Source organism: Crinia signifera, chromosome 1 (genome assembly GCF_055691185.1).
Source record: "Crinia signifera chromosome 1, ASM5569118v1, whole genome shotgun sequence".
In the NCBI taxonomy this organism is placed as follows: Eukaryota; Metazoa; Chordata; class Amphibia; order Anura; family Myobatrachidae; genus Crinia; species Crinia signifera.
The window spans coordinates 409,845,764-409,863,112 of NC_139217.1; the positions used below are offsets into that span (position 1 = coordinate 409,845,764).

Below are 17,349 nucleotides of genomic sequence, written 5' to 3' on the forward strand. Positions count from 1 at the left end.
CCCTTGCATTTATCTCTTGTTATGGCTTAATACATCTGCCCCTTTTTCGGCAAAAAGATGCCCGTGTTAGAGTACCATGGGTCCACCAGGCATCTGGTGATACTAGACCGAGGAGGACACCTCTATATATCATGTGGTGTTTTTCTTGACTGCCAGCTAATGTCTAGATATTTCTCTATATCTACACAGTTAGTAAGTCCAGGATGCTGCTACTGCAGAACTTGTTAACATTCTGAATAATGCTCTAGAACAGAGCTGAGTAATTATAGAGCTGTCTCTTGTTAGTAAAGCTGCTTGAATAATGTCTTGGTTTCCAATAAAGTGCTGCCTGATCTATGTCTTATCCTCTTACCCATAATGACTTTGCAAGCAGTATGATCATTCACATTCTGGTTAGCACATAATCACACATTACATCTCTGGAAGGAGGATGTGATACATTTTTCTGCCGACCTCCTAACTTGATGATGACTTGTGGTTATAACAAATGAGCATTCTGTGCTCACCATTGTAAGAGTGGAGGGTAATTTAAACGATTGCACTTGTACTATTCATAAGGTATGATCCGGTTGTGGGCATTGTTTGCAATATGATCAGAAAGGTGGGGATTCAGGACCACCAAATTGTCAATGTTTGGGAATAGCAGCGTACACCACAGAAAATATACTACAGTATAAGCCATAGTATTTAGTCAGAAGTAAAGGAGAGGTTCTCCTGTATTATAGTGGGGCAATTTACATATACAGAACCTTGCATACATAGTTTTCTTGCTCCTGTGTAATACATAAGGAACCGGAAAGGATTGAACATTACAATGCTAGTGGTCAGAAACAGACTAAGGGACAGATGTATCAACTTCAAAACAGTGATAAAATGGAGAGTGATTAACAATCAGCCAATCAGCTCCTAACTGTCATATTACAGACTACTTTTAAAAAATGACACCTTTATACATCTGGCCCTAAGACTGGAATTGGCCCCAGCATTGTTCACTTGTGGAAACAGGTTTAGGACAGGATGTACTATGACGAAAATGCGGTAAAACCCCTGTTTTACCGCATTTTCAACTTTAATTAAAAACCCAGCCACACTGTCTTCGGCGGGCAGGGTATCGCCACCTTTGGGTGGCGATACCCTATAGAAGCCTATAGGCTTCTATCACTGCCCAGCGTCCGCACCGCCCTCCCCTGTCCTCTGTGCTGCTCCTCCTCCCCCAGCAGCATGTTGCAGCCGGGGATGTCCTTCCGGCTTCAGGGGGGAGGAGGAGATGACAGGGATGCCGCAGAGCCCAGGAGGTGACGGAGACACACCACATTACAGATATTGCGGAGGGGCTCCGTCACCACACCGCGATGCCAGCCGCAAATGCTAGTACATATGTGCTGACATCACGGTGGCTGGGCGGCGATGTATATTAATACATCCCGCCCTTGGTTTTATGACTGTGCTGTCACTAAACAAAATTGATAGATTTGTGTATGTGAGAAGCACCAATGGAACTACTGTATAGAGAAAAAGGTACAGAATGCAGATAAATAATTTTTGCCCATCAATCTGTCCCCTTTTGCCCTAATGCACTTGTGTATGTATGGTTGTGTGTTTATATATATTTTATAGCTACATTTTTATATATATATGTATGTTTTTAACTTCTGCTTTTGTATTGAATTGTTATGCCCTCTTTCACAGGCAGAGGGTGCAAAGGGATATGCGCACTGGGTCTGTAGCACCCTCCAGGATAAAAGCAATAGAAATACAGATCTTTATCGCTATAGCATTGTCCAGATGAATGCCATCACTGCAGCTCACCTAGCGTTGCACAAATATACAGGTAACTTACCACACCAAGTGCACATAACACACATCCTGTTTACACAAGCAGCTCCACTCCAAGAATGTGGGGAATTAATGAGACTCCCCTCAGCCTATCAGTAGAGAGCTCCATGGGAGCTCACCACCTGATAGGCTGTGCACTCCTCCATAGGCTTTCATGTTATGAAATGAACATGTCAGCATATGGGCGGTTCTCACCATAGTACTCTATGTTAACATGTAGTCCTATGGTGGAAATCGGCAAGTGAGGCTGAGCGCAAAGTCAGTTAAAGTCACCTTTTATAGTTGACCCCAATTGAAGCCACATTTGCCGGTCTCCCTCAGCTGTGGCATTACCCTGATGGCTGATGGAGCCAGGTGCTGGTTAGAAAAATACAGATAAGTCCTCCTTTTTTTTGTCCCCTATATTTTTGTAACCATGACTGGGCCAACAGCCTGGTGCTGCTTTTTAAAATACGAGGGAACCCCAGGGCTTTTTTCCCCTGTATTTCTGGAACCAGCACTCAATGGGCCGTATTCTTTGCGGCCGGTGAGGATCGCTGAAAACAAGCCACCCTTGCCGTTTAACCCCAGCGCCGACCGCTCACCATATTTAACGTATCGGGGGAATCCTCGCTGTCAGAGGAAGGCGAGGATTCCCCCAAATGGTGAGGCTTGTGGCTAATGCAGGGAGACTCGTTCTTTTGACAGCCGCACAGACCGTTTCCAGCTCGCTGTAAAAACCCAGTGTGGTGGAAACGGCGTGTGCAGGGTGGGTTCAGTTGAATACTGACCCATGAGCTGTGACAGCGACCAATCAGCACTGCTCACCATCACAGCTCACAAAAGAACATTGAATACAGCCAAAAGAACCCAGGGCTGGTAATCATTTTAAAATATTTTTTTATTTCTTCTATTTTTTACATAGAGAAGCATCGCACAGATCTGACTGATCCATACGATGCTTCACCATCGCCCGCATTTGGCTGCCGGAAAACTTGGCAGCCTCAGACGGTCTCGTTCGAACCTGCTCATACGGTGGATCGGCCATGATCAGCCTCCTTAGTAAATTTCCTCCCTTGTGTTGTATTTTAAACAGATACATTACTTGCATAAAACCATTTTAACTCATAGAGTATAGTTTTTGTATGTCTCCAGTCATACAAAAATTAGATAAAGTTCATATATTACATTTCATGAGGGTGTGCAATAATAACAGACCCTATGCATTCACTTGAATCAACAGGAAATGTATTTTCAAGAACATCATATTTAGTTAACAAACGTTTGGTTTTTGGCAATCTGTTGCCATCTGTGCAGTGGCAATAACCTCAGTATTACATTGTGTTCAGAAACAAATTTTTATTTGCATCTATTTTCTGTCAATATAACATTAAGGTAGACATTAAAGGAGATGTAGATTCCCAAAATGCACACAAAGTAGCCCATCTGGAGTACCTTTAATGCAAAATGGGGTGTTACTGTACCCCAAAAACCAAGCAAATATAAAGCATGAAAAAAATGGCACAGGCACTTTGGGGTAACCGTAAACAGATATATAATACCGCACCTGTCCTGTCTTTTTTACTAGAATTGTACCTTCAGATTGCATACCTAATCAGCATAATTATGTTTACTTCTTTTCTTTTGTTCCCTTTTTTAGTTTAAATTATAAAAATTATAATAGTGAATGAACCACTTGTACAACAGGTTAATTATAATAAAACAAAAATATTTTAAATATTTATTGACAGATACAGGTTAACATACATACATGTGATAGATGACTATCTCTATGTATTTTATACTGTTTGTTCTCTATATACCCACATTGATGTGTTTTTATCTACATATCATTAACTAGTAAGCCCACTCGAAGCAACTGCTAGTAGATGTAGTTTCACTCACTGCCAACAGATGGCAGTATAAACCTGCTGAAAGCTAGATGTGGTGTAATTTTATGCAGCAGGCTACAGAGAAAATATTGCTGCATATTAATTCCAATAATTGTTGACATGAAATCCAGGGGCATGAATACATTCCCACTGTTATTTTTCAAACAGCCTTGTGAGTCCCTGCTGCCTTGTGATTGCCTCTGAGAGAGTGAAAGAGATGTAGTTTCACACGCTGCCAACAGATGGCAGTGCTTTGGAGCCACACAGACACAAGACATATATATTTATTTATTTATTTATTTACAGTTTCTTCTATAGCGCAGCAGATTCCGTTGCGCTTTACAATAGTAGACAGTGATCAAACAAACTGGGTAACAACAGACAGATTTGGGGGTTAGAGGGCCCTGCTGCAAGCTTACAATCTATAAGGATATTGGAGGGAAACACAAGGACAGGCACCAGTAATAGCATAGCAGTCCCACCAAGTTACAAGTCCAAAAGGGAAGCTATATAATACATAAGTGCCTCAGAGGGTTATGCTTGTAGAACTTAAATATAATAGGCTTGCCTGAAGAGGTGAGTTTTCAGGGAACGCTTGAAAGTTTGGAGGCTAGTGGAGAGTCTTATTGTGCGTGGAAGGGCATTCCATAGGATGGGAGCAGCTTGATGAAAGTCCTGTAATAGTGAATGGGAGCTGTTGCGCCTCTCCACCAGCCCAGGGAATCGCCAGATTCCCTGAGCTGGCGGAGAGGCACTGCATCTGACTGTGATGCCCGAGCATCTCACACGCACGCACGTTCCCTTCACTTGGTGGCAGATGGCGTAAACCCTGCCTGTCTTCGCTTCAGGGAGACAGGCAGGGTTGGGGGGTGTGGACAGCGGTGGGCTCCGTCAGAATGGAGCACGCAAACGTCGCGTGCGCCCCCTTCTGGTGAATGGCGGTGGATTGCGATTAGCCTGTATGTGTCAACCGTGATTCACCCCTTACCCACTGTTTATAAACTGTTTTCGATTTTCTTGTACAATAAAAATCTACTTAATTTAACAAAAAAAAGATATATAATCAATCAATAATATTAAAGTTAATTTCATTTCGTTTTTAATTGTGTATCATATCACTGGCCAGTGAATGTTAGTGTAATAAATATGTTTCCTTTTTTATATACAATGTTTCCATTGAGTTCTTTGTGATTTTTTTTTTCTTTGTTTTCTGCATCTTTTGGAAATAGGCATTTCTGTATATAAACGCTGCAGGAACCTGTTGCAAACTTGTACATAGATTCCACCAGTATTTGTGTGCAGTACTGTATAGGGTCTATACCTAATAATTGTATGACAAGAACGTAGTGTGGTGGTTGGGTTTAGCGCCGATATTTTTTCTTTGTATATAATCAAATGACATAGACTATAAAAGAGAATACTGTACACGGGGTCCCTATAAGGCTTCTGGTCACACTAAGTAAAACTTCAACCTATTACCCAAGTTTATCTTCCCACACTGCCACCAGTAACAACTTGCCAGCCCCTGAAGTGAAAGTGCATTTAAGACTGCTCATGTGAAAGTGGCATTTAAGACATTTAAGTACAAAAAAGATGTCTCCCTCATAGAGGTGCCTATTGGTAGAGCCATCCCTTACCTTACACTCCTTAAATGGTGATGTGTGAGTTTTGTAAATACCAATGGGCGGCGATCCTATGTAGGTTTAACTCATGCATGTCCAAATGGGTGTGGTATGTGGTCCCGACAGTCGGGATCCCGACAGTCATTAGCCCGACTTCGGGATCCCGACTGGCCGGACTCAGACAGCGGAGCAAGCGCAACAAAGCCCCTTGCGGGCACGGGTGGCTCACTACGCTTGCCACATATTCTATTCTCCCTCTATGAGGGACAATAGCCGGTGGCCGTCCGGACCCCAAGTGTCAGGGTTTTGACTGTCAGGATCCGGACTGTCGGGAAACTGTCCGGCACCCGTTCAAAGTATGGCCCTCCAGCTGTTGTGAAACTACAATTCCCATCATGCCTTGCCACAGTTTTGCTATTAGGAAATGCTAAAACTATAGCAAGGCATGCTGGGGTATATAGTTTCACAACAGCTGGAAGGCCATAATTTGAACATACCTGATCTTACTAAACGAATGGAGGGTGGCTGTCAACAAAATAAACAAATAAATGGGAAATCCGTTCCTAGGGTGTCGTGTTGCTCTACTCCTTTTTATGTGCCGTTCTATCCTGCGCGGTCAGGGAGGTCTTTCATCATTGGTGTCCAGATATTCAAGTTACATACAGTTGTGCTCATAAGATTACATACCCTAGCAGAATTTGTGATTTTCTGGCCATTTGTCAGAGAATATGAATGATAACTCACAAACTTTTCTTTCACTCATGGTTAGTGGTTGGTTGAAGCCATTTATTGTCAAAAAACTGTGTTTATTCTTTTTAAATCATGACAACAGAAACTAACAAATGACCCTGATCAAAAGTTTACATACCCCAGTTCTTAATACCATGTATTGCCCCCTTTAACATCAATGCCAGCTTGAAGTCTTTTGTGGTAGTTGTGGATGAGGCTCTTTATTTTCTCAGATGGTAAATCTGCCCATTCTTCTTGACAAAAAGCCTCCAGTTCCTGTAAATTCTTGGGCTGTCTTGCATGAACTGCATGTTTGAGATCTCCCCAGAGTGGCTCGAGGATATTGAGGTCAGGAGACTGAGATGGCCACTCCAGAATCTTCACTTTATTCTACTGTAGCCAATGACCGGTCGACTTGGCCTTGTGTTTGGATCATTGTCATGTTGGAACGTCCAAGTACGTCCCATGCGCAGCTTCTGGGCTGATGAGTGCAAATTTTCCTCCAGTATTTTCTGATAACATGCTGCATTCATCTTGCCATCAATTTTGACCAAGTTTCCATTGCCTTTGTAGCTCACACATCCCCAAACCTTCAGAGATCCACCTCCATGTTTCACAGTAGGAATGGTGTACCTTTCATCATAGGCCTTGTTGACTCCTCTCCAAATGTAATGTTTATGGTTTTGGCCAAAAAGTTCAATTCTGGTCTCATCACTCCAAATGACTTTGTTCTAGAAGTTTTGAGGCTTGTCTCTGTGCTGTTTGGGGTATTGTAAGCGGGATGCTTTGTGGCATTTGCATAGCAATGGTTTTCTTCTGGCGACTCGACCATGCAGCCAATTTTTCTTCAAATTCCTTCTTCTTGTGTATCTTGAAACAACCACACCACTTTTTGGTCCGATGCTGTCAACAAGCGGACCATAGCTCGTTAAGAAAACAACAGCACAAATACCATTTATGTACAGTGTATTCACAAATACCATTATGTACAGTATTCTCTTTTTTTGAGGATTAAAGATCTAACAATGAAAATAGGTGTTCTTTTAATTTTTTTATTTTTTTATATGTAATGTACGGTCTCTTTATGTTTTTTAACAGCTCGGATTCAGACTGATCCATCAGCATTTGCAATGCTGGGTTATTTAAATGAACATCTAAAACTAAAGATCCAGGCAAAGGAAGCTTACCACAGGTATATAACAAACATATATATAACTGTGTGTGTGTGTTATGGTGTGACCAAATGAAAAAGATACTTTTGCTTTAGCAGCGTTGTATTGCAGTGGGTTAATGTGTTTGCTGATAGATGGCGTGGTGTTTTTCCCAGTTGCCTGTATCTTCCTTCCTGTAAAGATGTTTTGTTATCCAATTTCTTTGCGCAGAAGGCGAGCATGCCTAAGAAATGTATTGCAGGATGAAGGCGATGTATGGAGAGCAGGACTTGCCATGACCCGGGCAGGCGCACATTGTCACCAACCCTGCCATGATTTTGGCTGTGGAGGATCTTATTCCCAATTGGTGCATCGTTCTAGACACTGCTCTTCACCACTTTCATCCAGCGATGAACGCACTGATCTGGAGGAATCCATCACCCTACCGTGCAAAACAACTTTCCAGAAATGAAGCCGTTCACTACCCATGCCGCGACTGGGAAAAACACCACAACCTCTATCGACAAACACATTAACCCACTGCGATTAGATACAACGCCACTACATCAAAAGTAGCATTTGGGCACACCTTCTATATAATCCTTACATATACAGTATGCTAAATAGACCAGTCCCCAAATTTTACAAACCACTCCCCCTACAAACGCTCATTTTTGGTTGTAACTGCATCCCTTTTTTTGTTTTGCATAAATCTGGGACGGTTGAGAATATTGGCCCATCTATAATGCATATAGTGTGTGCGGTGCATATGGGCTTCTGGGCCCAGGTGTCAACATCGCACATCCTGCACCCGTATAATTATACTCCTTTCTCGAGTTCTATGTCAGCACTGCTTCAAAAGCTGAAATCACTGGGAAATGGCTACGCAGCTATGTTCCCAGAGACCAACACATGCTCTGTAGACTCCTCTCTTCTATTTTGGCTGAGAATTATTTCTAGAACAATAATAATTGGTTGACTTGGGGGTTTTATAGGTGTTTATGAGTTGCTCTGTTTCCTTTTTTAGAGCTGTTGTGATTCTTCAAGATAAAGACGACAAAGAATCTTATAACCGTGCCCTTCTGGATTATGGAAGATCACTTTGGTATCATTTTCTGTCTAATGCAATACTATGTAAAGTCATGTAATTGAGAAAAGCAAGGAGAAGTGGATTGGCTATTAGAAAAGTTTTCATATAGTTGAAATAGAATATTGGTGCAGTAGCACATACAGTAAATGCCTCCTCCCTCTGCAATATATAGATGTGATGAGGTTTATTGTGACAGCCTTTATCACCAGGAAGAGAGAAACATCCAGTTGTACAAACATTATGGGGAGAATTCAACTGCCAATGATTTGTTCATCTGGCTGAATCTGAATCTCACATCTCACTTTAGGCAGCAGGATTATGCACAAAAGGGTTCGTTACCCCAAAGGGTGCCATTGCCAGGGTTAAACCAATACAGCAATTCTCACGCTTCTCTGGCTGTTTGTTATAGGCTGATATCCAATTACCTGGGATTAATGATCGCTGGTAATCCAGGGCTTTCCTATTATCCCCATTAAGCCGGCGCTTGCAACAGGTGGACCAATAGCAGCCCTGTGTTTGGCATGAAGTGTCTTTTATTGGATTGCCGATTAAAAATCATTGACGAAACGTCAGTAAAAATTGTGAGAAAAAAAATTCCAATCCCTGTGTTTTATCGGGGGTAATTGGATACCCCAATTACCTTGTATTAATCTGTAGCAGTTTGTAGGCAAAGTTTTGTAGTGTAGTAATACTAAAATATAAGTAAACATTGGTACTAAAAGCCACTATTTTGAGATGGAGCCTGAAAGGAGTGTTTTGTAGTATTGACTGTTGCTATTTGATGTGGACACTGATCCTAACATCAAAGTGCATTTCCTACTCCTCAGTGCTGTAGGTCAGTATGACGATGCCATTGAAGCCTGCACGTCGCGTCCTCTTACAGAGTTTGATGACCTCACCGGACTGGCTCTTGCATACTTCAAGAAAGGACTTTTACAGGAGAGCATGAAAGGTGATCTTTATAGCTTTGGTGATGTAAGGCTTTCTTGTACTGTACTGATGTTTTGTTTACATTGTGCACTGCAGGTATTGGTCTACCTTTTGTATCTCCTGCGTACAGAGCCACAACCTACCAATATATTCATGTTTATAACTCACACACAAGTTCTAAGCTATTTTAGTGTTTGTGAGAACACTTCAGGTTTCTGTAGTGCAAGTTTAGACAGTCTGGAGACTACGTATTGCTAGGTAGTTAATGGCATCAGCATTTACTGTACGCCCACAATCATAATGGACAGAGTGGCTTCCATGAGAAGTGGGAAACCTGTCCACCTCTTTCTGAGCTATAAACCCCCAAGCTGCAGATACACTGTAGTAAGGTGGTAAGGCTCCTGTCTCTTCCTCCTGGCAGCTACTCTCTGGTCCATTGTGATGTTTGAGGGCTCAGATCCACACACATACAGTAAATGTAGTAGAAGAAGCTGGTACACTGGGCATGTGCAGCTCTGCCCGTTACACTGCATGATATGGTTGCAACTCTATTGATCATATTATATACCAGTGCTATGGTTGTCATAATTGCCAAGAGGAGAGGGCTTTCGGGCAACAAACCCCCCCCCCCCCCCCCCCCCTGCGTTTGCCTATCCTCTGTATCCGTTTGATGCCAATATCTCTGCAAAATATTTGTTTTAAGTAATTTAGTTCAAAACTGACCATAAATACAGACAAAACTTTTCCCATTTTGTCTCCTTACTTGTGCTTTATTGCAGCTTACAAGACGGCCTTATCCATGTCCAAGACTGAGCAGGAGAAAGCACACATCCTCACAGCCTTGGCAATAATTCAGTACCGCCTAGGTGACGCCGAGTCCTCCAAGACACTCCTCTTCAAGTGGTATGTATTCAGGTGCAAGTACCATAGTGTTACAATATTATATTTACAGTAAGAGCAAATACAGTGACTGTAAAGTGGACACTATAAAGGTCAACCACTAAAGGTCGACAGGTGAGACGCCCGCACATCCCAGTCTGCCGGCCTGGCTGACGTCGACTCCATCTGTAAATTAAACAACATATTTGATTATTTTCTGCGTCAGCCGGCATTGTATATTGGGGTGATTCAGGTTGGTTTGCAAAAGCAAACTTCTTCTCTAATGGGCAAAACCATGTGCACTGCAGGTGGGGCTGATGTAACATGTACAGAGTGAGTTACATTTGGGTGGGGTGTGTTCAAACTGAAATGTAAATTGCAATGTAGTAGCACTGCTCACAGCCTGTCCCAGGTTGTCTCCATCCCCCCTCTATGTATAGCTCTCCCAGGAAACACCGGGCAGCCATCTTTAAGCACATTGCTTCTGGAACTCTGCACAGAGAGGAAGGCTTGGTCTACTTCTGCCTTGTACCACTGATATAGGGAAGGACTCATTCAGTGGGTTCCTGATTAATCCACTTCATTGACATTGCTTATTGAGATACAGTTCCAACTATTGGGGTGTGGTAATCCTACTCCTTCCTTACACCCCTCACACACTCAGTATAATATACTCGTGTGGATATTACATTGTGGCAGAGACATCATGTAATCCACGGGCAGAGAGCCTCACACTTGCCGAGTGTGTCTCTTAATTCTCTCCCCACAGGATCCAGTCAATGTCAACCTGTGCAAAAAATTGCATCCTGACCCTACTGTGGAAGTCCCCTAGAGCTGCAGCTTCCACATCGGAGCCGCTGTGGGTGGCCATATTAACCCCATTAAAACACCTGTTTTTGTTGCCTTCTAGCATTTCTATCAATATTGCAGGTCCTGCTTATAGTGCCCTTCTACCACAGATAGAGGCGCCAAAGATGCACTCCCTGGCACAGTCTGTTCATGGCTGGTTGATCTATGCTGCAGCTTATGGAGAGGAACAGGCATCACATCCACACTCATTCCTCACTAGGAAGCTCTACTCCCGCTCCAGAAGGGGATTCGATGCCGGAGTCCCACTCTGACCAGGCGGACAGTGGTTCAGTTGGTTCAGACACTGATACGTCCTCTGGACTAGATGAAGCTCTTTTTTCTGCGGAGGTGTATGCCCTTGTTAGGGAAGTGCAGGCAGTTTTGTACATTGAGAATGTTTTCAACAGAAAAAGGAGTAGAGACAGTTTCCCACTTCTGCTCAGTTGGAGGACATGCTGGAACTGGCTTGGGCTAAACCAAATAAGTGGTTTCAGCTTTAAAGCGTCTTCACTCCTTTTTTCCCCTTCCACCTAACTGGGAGACTCCTTAGGTTGACGCACATGTGGCACGCGTTGTGTGCTCTTTGGTGCTGCCAATTCCAGACACATCTTCCCTCAAAGATCCAATGGTTCGGAAGTTGGAAAACTTTTTGAAAACCGCATACTCTCGTACAGAAACTATTGCCAGGCCAGCATTGCTGTCAGCCTGGGCTGCTAAGGCCATTGGTAGCTGGACTGAGCAGCTGCACCAGGGTCTTTCATCTTCAGTTATTAGGAAGGAGTTATTGATACAAGTCAATAACATACAGAACTACATAGGCGAGGCCATATATGCGGTTGTTCTAGCATCTAAGATCTCAACCAAAGAAGCCATAAGGATGCTGTGGCTCTGTTCCTGGAGGGCTGACTTGATCTCCAAGAAGGGCCTTAAAGGCTTCTATTTTCAGGGGCATACCTTGTTTGGACAGGAGCTCAGCAAGTCTTCCCCTGGCGGCTTCAAAGACTGCATTTCTTCCATCAGCAACTGCACCCAGGTCCGAAACGTCTTATCACCCCCAAGGAAGAGCTATGGGTCAGGCTTCCTCACGATACCGGGCCATGTGAAAGGTGCAAAGCCCCATGCTAAACCGCATTGGGCAACCAGATGCCCCATCCATTAAACCAGCTGCCAAGCATCCACCTGGGGTCCTCACGGCAGGGGGTGAGGATGTAAGGGAGTTGCGCATACATTAGCATCCTATAGGTATTGGGCTCTTTAGCAGTCACATACCATGTACCTATTATTGTAATAGGTCTGCTTAACGCTAATTTATTTGTCTTTGCGTCAGTCAGTTGTATAATCCATTGCAGTATATTATGTGTACACTGCATTGTAGCCTAGTCATGTGTACTGTTTTTAAATATATTTTATTGAAACCTGAACGTAAAAATAAATGTTTGCCACATAAAACCACATACAGTAAGAAAAGGCATGTACAAAAACCAATGTATATATATGTGTACTGTACTTTGTGTTCACAGCTCTGTACTGAAGGAATCCAGCATTGAAAGTCTGAAAGCTCTGTGTGCATTGGGTCTGGCAAAGCATGACGTTACCCTGGCAACCGCTGCTCTTAATGAGCTACTAAAGCACGTTCAAATCAAGGATAATGTCTATGAGAGATGCCTTATTACCTGTGCTATATATGCTTTGCAAGGAAGGAGCGCTGCTGTGCAGAGACAGGCCTGCAGAGCAGTACACAGGTATGTTCATTCTATTAATGCTGTGTAAATAAAAGGGACTATTTGTAAATCAGGGTCCCATAACCTGGCTTTTATTCATTGGTCCTCATGTACGTTGAGTGAATTAGTGTGCACCTTAATTTCCGCTAACCAACATGGGCCATCAGGGCAAGTTTCTCTGCAGCATGTAAAATCTCTTAATGCAGAGTTGGTATTTCCTCAACTTTGTGGCCACCGCTACGCCAGTTACATTAGCCGCTTTCAGAATAAAATCATCGCCCCCTCGCAGGCTCGATTCGCTTGCCATGCTTCGGACTTTACTAAAGGTAATAGATGGTGGCGTGGACCTAGGGTGGTGGTATGGACCCAGGGTGGTGGTGCGCAAAGATTCCTACGTAAGTTCCGTAGCATAAGCAGTGGCCGCAAAGATGAAGTATCGCTAAGTTTTCATTTTATGACAATACTACCAAAGTCAGGTAATATTAAAGCTATACATAATTAGTTACAAACATTGGGGCAGATGTATTAAACCTGGCGAAGAGATAAACTGGAGCTAAAGTAGAAGGAGATAACGTACCAGCCAATCAACTGCCACCTGTCATATTTCAAACACAGCTGAATGGCTGGTGCGTTATCTCCTTCCACTTTATCTCCAGTTTATCTATTCTCCAGGCTAAATACATCTGCCCCATTGTTTTATATGTAGTGCGGGCTCCAGAGGGGAGAATTCATATAGGGGAGAAACACCAACTATCAGTGAGTCAGTTTGGAAAGGTAGTTGGTAGCAGTGGGTGTGGCTCCCCTATTTAAATATTGAACTGTGCTGCAGCCCCTCCTCTGAAGATGCTGCTGATTATATGTTAATGACAGAGCCAGTAAAATCGATAAGATTACCATATTTACAGTATTTTGGTGGTGTTGCGTGTGAAGACCAATAAAAAGCTAGAGTTCTGATAGCAGTTGGTGATTGGACCTCCCAATGAAGGTGTGGCTTTACCACCACAATCGTATTTCAGTTGTCCAGATCATAGCTCTGTTTTATGATTTGGCTGCACATGTGTATGTGACTTACTGTATAAGCTAATGCATGTTTCTTCTGGGGAAATAACCTAGCAACTGTGCTAAGTCTCTCACATGGATATTACATTCCTGCTTTCTTATGATTTTCTCCTATTCAGCCACCCAGGAAATCCTGAGCTGTGGTGTCTCTTATCGAGGATTGTTCCCCAACATGCTCCGAGAAATGCCAAGGTAAGGGCAGTTGTCCTGTAGATCTGCTAAGATAAACACCACCAGGTATGTTTTCCATCAGAACTGCAGTGTAATTGATGCTTTTCCAAAATGGTTACTCTTAAAATTAATTCATGGTTATTAGCATTTTGTATATTTTTCAAAAGCTGCCAGGTAGGTGATTATAAAGAACTATGGAAAATCTGGTGGACCTTGGAGTGGTGGATTATCACATTATTTGATTAATAATAATAATCGTAGGATTTTTGATGTTTAATGTAAAATCTTTCTGAATCCAAATGGGGGACACTTCTGTCTTGTCGGCATTCCTGGAGTAGGCACATATCTTCAAAATCTTGGGGTGTTGGCTCCTCCCCTCTACATGTCTTTCTACAGCTTCCACTTTTAACACAATTAAGCCAAAGAAGGATTGAACCAACACTCATCCAAGAACAACCAAAAGTCACTTAGAGACCTGCCAGCCAATTAGGGTGGGAAAGAAGTCTGTGGGTGTGAACCTGGTAGGTTGCCACAAACTCCCACTGGGCGCTCCTTTCTATGGTGTGGTATCACCTTGGGCCGCAGTTGTGTGTACGGCGCGCCAAAGTTCCCGCCGGTGCCCTGACATGGGTGCAGCCATCTTGCCTTGTCTCACGAGACATACTACAAGCAATCCATCCTGCCTAGTGCTGACATAACTTCACTCTCTCCAATCACCTGCCACTTCTCCCTATAAGTATGATGGGAGAAGTGATCCAGTCAACATCCATTCCTGCTGTTTCCAGTCATCATTGGCCCCTGCAATCTCTACCGTGATTATCTGGTTTACCAACAGTTCACCATCGGCTCATCATCATTGCCTGCAAACCACTACTCCTCAGCTTATGCAACAAATCCTCTACGCGATACATCAGCTTCTACCAGACACCTCTCAGAAAGTCATCATTGATACAGCCACCATCGGGGACCCAACATTGATCAGCTGTCAGCATTGGTGTACTTTCCTCCTGTGCCTGTAAAGGTATCCCGGTGAGCTACTTCTACTTACTTGCAGTTATTGTTGTTTCCGACACACCATTGATGGTTTGCATCACATCATATAAGTGAACATGCCTTATCCAGTTATCGTTGTCTCTTACCTACCAATGATGGGTTACATCGCATCAAGCAAGTGAGCATTCCTTCTTCAGTTATTATTGTCTCACATCAGCGATGGTTTACATAGCATCATATGAATGAACATTCTTTCTTCAGTTATTATTGTCTCTGATACATAAATGATGGTTCGCATCGCATCATATGAAAAAACATTCTTCCTTCAGTCATTGTTTTTTTTAATTTTTAATAGATGTATATATTTTTAGCAGAAGCTAGGTTTACAAATATTTTTTTTTACTGACCATACCATTAAATTATTTTACTTTTTAAATTGGGGGAATTGTTATAGTCATACACACGGAAATACTTGAAATTCCGTAGCGAAGAGTTATATCGTGCCCAAACTCACATCTAAAGTGACGGAAGATTGAGAGGCGATATTCAATGGATCTTTTTTTAAATCACATATTGCACTTATTATGGTCAAATTAACATTCTTTCTTCAATCACCATTGTATTCAATCCACCATCGATGGTTCACATCGTATCATCCAAGTGAGCATTCTTCTTCACTTACCAGTATACAATGGTCTTCAAATTATTCTTCATTGCATACTCATTATACTTACCTATTGCTGCTAAGTATAGTTGTTCCATCAATGTGTGCGAACTTCATCCAATTTTCATTTGACTCCTGCCTCAGAGTCAGATCAGTCCTCAAGTGTGACACAATATTTTCACCTTCCCCTGGAGACCCATCCAAATCTGATTAATTGAAAAAGTGCATTATAGGAAAATGGACATTCACAGACAGAATAGCAGTAAATAGGGGGCAGATGTACTAGACCTTGGGAAAAAACTAACCTATGAATCAGTCTGACATTTGGTATGGCGTTATTTGATGCTAGTACATGATAGTAATACCAACTTTCCTCAGCAACGCCACCTGTCTTCAAACACAGGTACTTATTGATCCACCCTCGTATTAAAAGGCAAATACCAATGACTGACTCATCATGAAATCTCCGGAACCATGAGGACTAGGAACTTGAAGTTTGGACAGTAGCTTTCTTTTGTGACATACAGTAGTTACCCACTAACAAAGGATTTTTTAAAATTCCACCCCCAAACGGGGAAAATTTTTCACATAATTTTTTATTTTTTCCCACTTACTGCCAGTTAACCAAACCTATTATCCCAGGGCAATTATCCATATTGAGGCTGAAGCCAAAGGGGTACAATTTTTTTTAATTTTTAATAGATGTATATATTTTTAGCAGAAGCTAGGTTTACAAATATTTTTTTTTACTGACCATACCATTAAATTATTTTACTTTTTAAATTGGGGGAATTGTTATAGTCATACACACGGAAATACTTGAAATTCCGTAGCGAAGAGTTATATCGTGCCCAAACTCACATCTAAAGTGACGGAAGATTGAGAGGCGATATTCAATGGATCTTTTTTTAAATCACATATTGCACTTATTATGGTCAAACTAATTGGCGCAATGTGACAAAAAAGATTTTTTGGACTAACGGTGCGCTGGGTCGCTGCCTTAGGTAATGTTGGATGGTATGAATCACCTTACATACAAAGCACAGATACAAAAAAGAAAAGTACCAACATTGTCCTCTAGGCACTGTTCAACAGGAGTTTTTTCCTCAAATTCATAGGATAAATACCCAAGAAAAAAGAGAAAAACACAACAGAAAAACCACAATAGTGTAATACTGTTTTGATGGGTTGTCTTCAATCATAAATCAGTATACTTCAATCCTTATTGGACATAGGGGGACTTGTACCCTTTAAGTTGGTCTACTTTTTTAGGGTAGACTTAGATCGCTTGTATAGGGGCGGTCAAATAACCGTTAGATTCCCACGATGTCCACTCTTCACTTGTAGCATATGAAATAAAAAAGCTGGTATAGTGTAATACCGCTTTATTCACACACAATTTAAAAATACATACAACAGGGTTTAAAACATCAGACTCTCACCGAACAGTATTGTCCACACAAGATATGTAGACAAAATAGGCAGATGGTATAAAACAGGCGTCCCTGCAGCCTCTCCTGGTGTAAAGTCCAAAGTTCCTTGCCCTCCACTCCACGGCCGTGGAATAAAGCGGTATTACACTATACCAGCTTTTTTATTTCATATGCTACAAGTGAAGAGTGGACATCGTGGGAATCTAACGGTGATTTGACCGCCCCTATACAAGCGATCTAAGTCTACCCTAAAAAAGTAGACCAATTTAAATGTCCAATAAGGATTGAAGTATACTGATTTATGATTGAAGACAACCCATCAAAACAGTATAACACCATTGTGGTTTTTCT

General features: G+C 42.2%; 1 protein-coding gene across 2 annotated transcripts in view; it reads left to right on the forward strand.

Moving 5' to 3' along the window:
• The window catches only part of SKIC3 (SKI3 subunit of superkiller complex), an 83,818-nt gene that overhangs the window by 50,995 nt on the left and 15,474 nt on the right, over nt 1-17,349 (forward strand). For both annotated transcript variants that reach the window (XM_083151763.1, XM_083151762.1), the window contains exons 26-32: nt 1,690-1,831; nt 7,157-7,250; nt 8,237-8,314; nt 9,127-9,251; nt 10,009-10,132; nt 12,478-12,699; nt 13,857-13,929. In XM_083151763.1, coding sequence (XP_083007889.1) covers nt 1,690-1,831; nt 7,157-7,250; nt 8,237-8,314; nt 9,127-9,251; nt 10,009-10,132; nt 12,478-12,699; nt 13,857-13,929 — 858 coding nt within the window. The remainder of the gene's footprint in view (nt 1-1,689; nt 1,832-7,156; nt 7,251-8,236; nt 8,315-9,126; nt 9,252-10,008; nt 10,133-12,477; nt 12,700-13,856; nt 13,930-17,349) is intronic.